This window comes from Setaria viridis, chromosome 8, assembly GCF_005286985.2.
Source record: "Setaria viridis chromosome 8, Setaria_viridis_v4.0, whole genome shotgun sequence".
Classification (NCBI taxonomy): Eukaryota; Viridiplantae; Streptophyta; class Magnoliopsida; order Poales; family Poaceae; genus Setaria; species Setaria viridis.
Genome location: NC_048270.2, coordinates 2972772 through 2979416, shown reverse-complemented (window position 1 = coordinate 2979416; position 6645 = coordinate 2972772). Strand labels below are relative to the sequence as shown.

At 42.7% G+C, this 6645-nt stretch overlaps 1 protein-coding gene across 1 annotated transcript; it reads left to right on the top strand.

Moving 5' to 3' along the window:
• Positions 1–1599: 1599 nt before the first annotated feature.
• LOC117866833 (chlorophyllase-1) lies at positions 1600–3006 on the top strand. Its single transcript, XM_034751121.2, has 2 exons — positions 1600–1943; positions 2162–3006. Exons 1-2 carry the CDS (start codon positions 1674–1676, stop codon positions 2831–2833), a joined length of 942 nt encoding a protein of 313 aa, XP_034607012.1. The 5' UTR covers positions 1600–1673; the 3' UTR covers positions 2834–3006.
• Positions 3007–6645: the final 3639 nt, after the last annotated feature.

The following is a 6645-nucleotide window of genomic DNA, read 5'->3' as shown; positions in this document are numbered from 1 at the left end:
AATATTCGGCCAAAGACATCGCACCGGATTTTCTATTTCGATTACATTCAAACTCTTATCTCTAACACTCCCCCTCAATCTGACATTTCTATGCCGTCGTACTATTAGTGGCTTTGTGAAACCATCAGCCTCCTATTCCTTTGTAGATATATACTCAATGTCAAGTAGCTTCTTAGCCACCCTCTCTCTTACAAAGTGATAATCAACTTTTATATGTTTAGTTTGAGCATGACAGACTGGATTTGCAGAAAGATACTTGGCTCCAATATTGTCACATCATAGCTTGGCTGCTCTTGGCACATCTATACCCAACTTGTACATCATAGCTTGGCTGCTCTTGGCACATCTATACCCAACTTGTACAACAATAAAGTCTGTATTCACATTATCTCTGCAGTTGCATTAGCTACTACTTTATACTCAGCTTCAGTACTCCTTGACATGGTTGCTTATTTTCGAGTACTCCAATAAACTAGATTGGCTCCCAAGAACACTGCAAATCCTCCAGTGGATCGTCTGTCATCTAAGCAGCCTGCCACAATCAACACTCACCAATAATGAGGAGGACTTGCAAATCTTTAAGCCAATCTTGACTGTGTGCTTGACATACCTACTATATAATTTTGAAGCTAGTTCCATAATTGTATTAGCAACAGTTGGCCACTTACAAAATCTTTTGTTGGTTTTTATTTTTTATTTTATGATGACAGACAACGACCTGACCTGCTTATTATGTCCGATGCGTTCGCACCTTTCCTTCGAGCCTAAGGTCCTGCTAAAGTTTATCACATGTCACATTGGATATTTGGATGCTAATTAGGAGTATTAAATATAGGCTAATTATAAAACTAATTGCATAGATGGAGTCTAATTCGTGAGACAAATCTATTAAGCCTAATTAGTCCATGATTTGACAATGTGGTGCTACAGTAACCATTTGCTAATGATGGATTAATTAGGCTTAATAGATTCGTCTCACGAATTAGCACATGGTTTTGCAATTAGTTTTATAATTAGTTCATATTTAGTCCTCCTAATTAGCATCCGAACATCCGATGTGACACTGCTAAAGTTTAGCACCTAGTATCCAAACACTCGCTAAGTGTGCAGTGATATTTTATTCCAATCCATTCCCACCGTCAAGAGAGAACAGTGCATAGTACTACTAGCAGATACACCTTGAATGACTTGTTCCCTGCTTCCCCGTTAATGAGCCATCGTAGTCGGAATGTCGCTTTATCATAGCTTCGTAGCGCAATAGTATTCGTGAAACATGTTAGCCGCTGCTGCAAGGTCAAAGGTGTGAACGCATCGGCCGGACTAATTAACTGAGAATGGCTCTAGGATGCATGAGCAGCGTGACTACGTTCTTATTCTTTGCTAATCACCAATTGAGTCAAGTCTTAGAGAAAAAGGATTGGGCATAAAGTTACAAGGCGAGGTCAAGATTTGTACTCGAGTTTTGCAGCTGATGAAACGTTGATTGTGAAGTGAGGCAGACAGTGATGTGGCAATTCCTCAAAATTTTACCAATCTACTTGCAGTAATGTTTTCCCATCCTCCTCATACGGGCCGGGTCTATAAATTTGCCACCTTGATCTTCCTTCTCATCACAACCAACTCAAAGCTCTTACTAGTGAGCACCTGCAGGCTGCAGTGCCAGAGAGAGAGGTATGGCAACATCAGTAGAGATCATGAACCCCAGCACTGAGGTTCTTGAGACTGCAGCCACCTTCCAGCCAGGGAAGCTTGCGATCGAGGTGATTCCAGTGGATCATGACACAAATCCGACACCACCAATTCCGATCTTGATTGCCTCTCCCAAGGATGCAGGAACATACCCGGTCGCCATGCTCCTGCATGGCTTCTGGCTCCAGAACCATTTCTATAAACAAGTTCTCAAACATATTGCCTCTTTTGGCTTCATCATGGTTGCACCCCAGGTTAACTATCACTGCCTTCTAATGTATTTTACATGCGCTGTATAGTCTATGTTGATTCAGAAACGAAGAAACTGTGATGATTACAGCAAGATACCACACTAGATCACAACTGCATAATTACGATGAGAATTCATGTACTGACTTTTTTCGGATACAATTGGTTCACCCCATGTCTGTTGGCTGACATAAATCATGCAATTCTGTAATTCTATTGGCAGTTCCATATCAGCTTATTGGCCAAAGGTGACACGGAGGACATAGCCGCAGCAGCTGAAGTGACAGATTGGCTCGCTAAGGGGCTACCATCCATCCTGCCCAAAGACGTCGAGCCAAACCTTTCCAAGCTCGCTTTGGCCGGCCACAGCCGAGGTGGCCACACAGCGTTCTCTCTTGTCCTGGGGCATGGCAAGACCAATCTCAAGTTCTCTGCTCTCATTGGTCTCGACCCTGTTGCTGGCCCAGGCAAGTGTTCGCAAATCTCACCCAAGATCCTCACCTACGAGCCCTCCTCTTTCGACATAGCGATGCCCGTCTTGGTCATCGGCACTGGGCTGGGAGAGGAGAAGAAGAACATACTATTTCCTCCCTGCGCCCCCAAGGATGTTAACCACAGGGAGTTCTACCACGAGTGCAGGTCACCTTGCTACTACTTTGTGACCAAGGACTATGGACATCTCGACATGCTAGATGACGATGCTCCAAAGTTCAGGACCTGCTTGTGCAAAGACGGCAAAAACTGCAAGGACCTGATGAGGAGGACCGTTGCTGGCATCATGGTAGCGTTCTTGAAGGCTGTGCTTAATGAAGAAGATGGTGATCTTAGAGTCATAATGAAGGACCCTAAGCTCACACCAACCACAGTCGACCCTGTTGAGCACCGTTTGGCATGAGCAGGAAGATCATAAATCATAAGGACTTATTGAGTTAAACAAGAGTCAGTTGCTTGTTTTTTTCCATGTTTCCAAACACTAAATGTCACCTGTTTCTGTATGTCCTTTCCTAAGTCCAAATCATAATGAACTGAATAAAAACGGACAGAGTTACATCCGTGCATTCTGCTAAATGATAATGGCAAGCCCTTAACCCCAAATCTATTATTCTCCTTTTTGTTCCAGGAGTTGTGTTTGTTTTGTGCTCTGTACGTTGGTTTGTTCTCCTTTTTTAATAAAACACAATCTATGAAGTTCTAAACAAACAAATCTATTGGAAGATGCTTCCTTTGATATTCAATAAAAATGAAATCAACCCAAGTATTTCTTTCAAAAGAAGCAATATGAATTTTTTTTCCCTGTTGCGTCCATTGGCAGCATTGTTGGAAACTGCAGTATTTGCATCTCTTGGCCATATCTTCTAGGTTGTCTTTCTAGGTTGTCTACGAGTACAAAGAGACCGAACTTCGCAATCTCAGGTTGCAAAAGAAGTACTAAATAAATAAGCCAGATTACAAGGTTAAGGATGCCTAATCTAAACGGGGTAAAAAATGAGGGGCATTCGAACCTGGGAGTACATGTTGTCGATAAATTGCTTGGTGTAAAACTGATAATAATGCGCACAAGAAAGAGACTTGAGAAGGCAGTTTCAGTCATACCGTGCGGCCAGCGAGAAGCCAGGCAGGAGGCGGCACCGCCGCCGCCATCGCGGAGCAAGCTATTGGATCGGCGCTCTTCTCTTGTATGTTGGGCCGAGACAAAAGTTAAGCGTCGCCATCCCAATACTGAACCGAGAGTATCTCTAGCTCCTTTCCCCAATCCAACTATCATATTAGGAGAGTTGATAAAAAAATAGTTCGGACAATCTAGTAATTCACTCCAACTATCCCTAAATAAAGGAGGAGTTCCCAATATGGTAGTTGGTTTGTGATGAGATTATTAGGAGACTAAAAAACAACTCTTTCAATAACTATTTATTATATTAGGATATCTCTATTAACTAGTTATTAAGAAATATTTATTAGGGACCTGCTGAAGATGCTCTCACACCTAATTTGGAGGTTTCCTTCTGCTGCTCCTGACAACACCACCCTCCGACGGCTACTCACAACAATTGCCATCGTTTCTCACAAGTACAGGAGTGCAAAGATATATTTATCAGCATTGTACAGGAGCTTCGAGCATGGACAGAGCACCAGAATGACACTTGGATCTTTGCGTTTTCCGTGGCCTAGATGAGCCGACAAGTCTTTGAAACTGACTTTCAGATTTTACATCCTGGACAAGACCACAAGAGATTACATGCATGCGATGCACGCGTGATGAAAACGTGACTGTTTTATTTCACAGCATGTCCCTTGCAGTTCTTCTGCTGCAGAAAGACAGAAATTCCTTAGCAAAGCTACTAGACAACAATTCACGGAGCAGAGAGCCCACGATCCTCAGCTCGTACGTACACGTAGGGCCAGCCGTCAGCGGACTCTATAAATTTGCCACCAAGCTTCATGCTCTCTTCTCATCATCACCAGTCATCAGTTCATCAATTACGGTTTACAATTCACAGCCAACTCCAGCTTTTACCCGTCAGTACCTGCATTTGAGAGAGCGTGAGCAAGAGATAAGGTGGCAGCACCATGGCGACCCAGCAGGTTCTTGAGCCTGTGGCGGCGGTCACCTCGATGTTCCAGTTCCACAACGACATCGCCGCGGCGGCCAGGGTCACGGACTGGCTCTCCGAGGGGCGCATGAGCAGAAAAGATCGTCATCGTTACCACTGGCGGATCTAGCACCAGGGCGGATGGGGCTAGAGCCCCTCCTACCGTTGCTAGAGCCATGGAGCTCCTTCTAAGCTCCCCTACAAATTTATATCCATTGAAGCTTGAAAGAAAAGGTTAGAGGTAGAAGATGAAGGGAAGAGCTCCTCCTAATACATTTTTCTCTCTAAATCTGCCTGGTCGTTACTGATGAGCAGCCATCATGGCTTCATAATAAGTTCCTCCTGCTAAATTTGTTTGTTTCTTTAGTTTGTTATATTCCTGTATATGCAACTCTTTATTTCATTCGTTCTTATACACTGACACTGTTCAAATAAACAATTGCAGTAAGAAAATTGGATCAGTTTGTTTGGATAAAAATCGTATTGCTTCCACCACGCTGATTGACCATGTTGGACCGGGCCTTTGATATTGCTTCCTTTACTGATTCTTCTCCGGTAGCTTCCTTACCGAGTTCTCCATCTCTGACCACACCAAATTTACAGCTTTTGCACACGTGCAATTTCTGTAAAGAGAAAGTCTGAATACTACGTACGGAGTACCAAGGATTGATCGATCAATGTAACAGCGATTGCTTCTGAATATTACTTATGTGCAGGTAGTAGTAGTCTAAAAAAATCACTTACCTTTTTGCAGCAAATAATGGTTTTTCCTCGGTCCATCAACTGAAGACAAAGACCAACGTAGTGTTCATCTAAACGGTCATGTAGCCCGTCTGTCTAGACGATGTTTAAACGCTAGTGGACAAGTTTGTGTCTAGTTTTAGCAGCGGCAAAATACTATCTCAACGTGCTCTCTATAAAAAAATATATGGAGAGGCCTCTTTTGGAGAGAGAAGATCGAATATCCTAGAAAGAAAAGGTTATAATTATTAATACCAGCCCTTCCACCATTCTCCGTTCTTCTTTGCATGCATGCGGCTCTACCCACTATTTGTATTTCGAGATAAATTTCAAATAATGTTCCAAAATGATTAAAAAAACCTATCGCGCAGCCTTTTACAAGTTTTGTTGGTAAAATAATTATTTCGTTCAAGAGGCACTAACTTTCACTTAAAAATAATTTAATTATATTTTTTCAAATTCCAAAATGTGTATATTTTTTTTATTTTTGCGCATTTTTCATATATAAAATATTTCTTTGGCTGACTAGTAATGTAAATACAACACATGAGGGGGAAAAATACAAGGGGTAGTATTGGCATTTTGAATTTTCTCCCTCGGAAAGGTCTATATCATTTGTGTCGCTACGGAAAATGTTAGAAATGGTATTTTTTAAAAATCATTTTGTACACACAGTTGTGATGGAACTGTGTCTCTTTTATGATGGCACTAGGATAATTGGCTCGAACAATAATGCCAACCAAATCAAAATAATGCCTAGTAGCAAACATATTTTTTTTCTAACCTTAAAAAACCAAAAAAAACCGAGTCATATTGCACATTATATAGTATATAATTACATATAAAAAAGTAGTAGTACTCGTTGGTTAATTAATCAAGTGGCCGAAAGAGATAGAGAGAGAGAGAGCGAGATAAGACGAGACCGCGATTCCAAGGCCGCGGGAGCTCAGGGCGAGGCGCAGCCTCCACCTCACGTTTCCCCCGAAATCCCCATCAGACGCTCCTCGTCGCTCCACGAGTTCGCGCATCCAACGGAGATTCATCTCCCCTTCCCCCTCCACGTCCGCCACGGACAACCACGGTGGCTTCACCATAAAATCTCGAGACAATTCTTTATATGACACTAGGAAAATGAGTCGTTCCTTTTTTATCCTGAAATTTTCTTCGTTTCTTATTTGACACTCACTTCAACTTTTATCACACTACCGTCGGTTCCGTTAGCTTCTGCCGTTAGGGACCCTGGGACACGCTGTCAGATAATTTGTTGGGGTCAAAATTACCCTCCGTCCCATGCGTGCCTCTCCCGTGCTCGAACCCTAGACGAAATCTGTCGGTGGGCGGCAAGATTCAGGGCGGCGATTGGCCATCGGCAGCG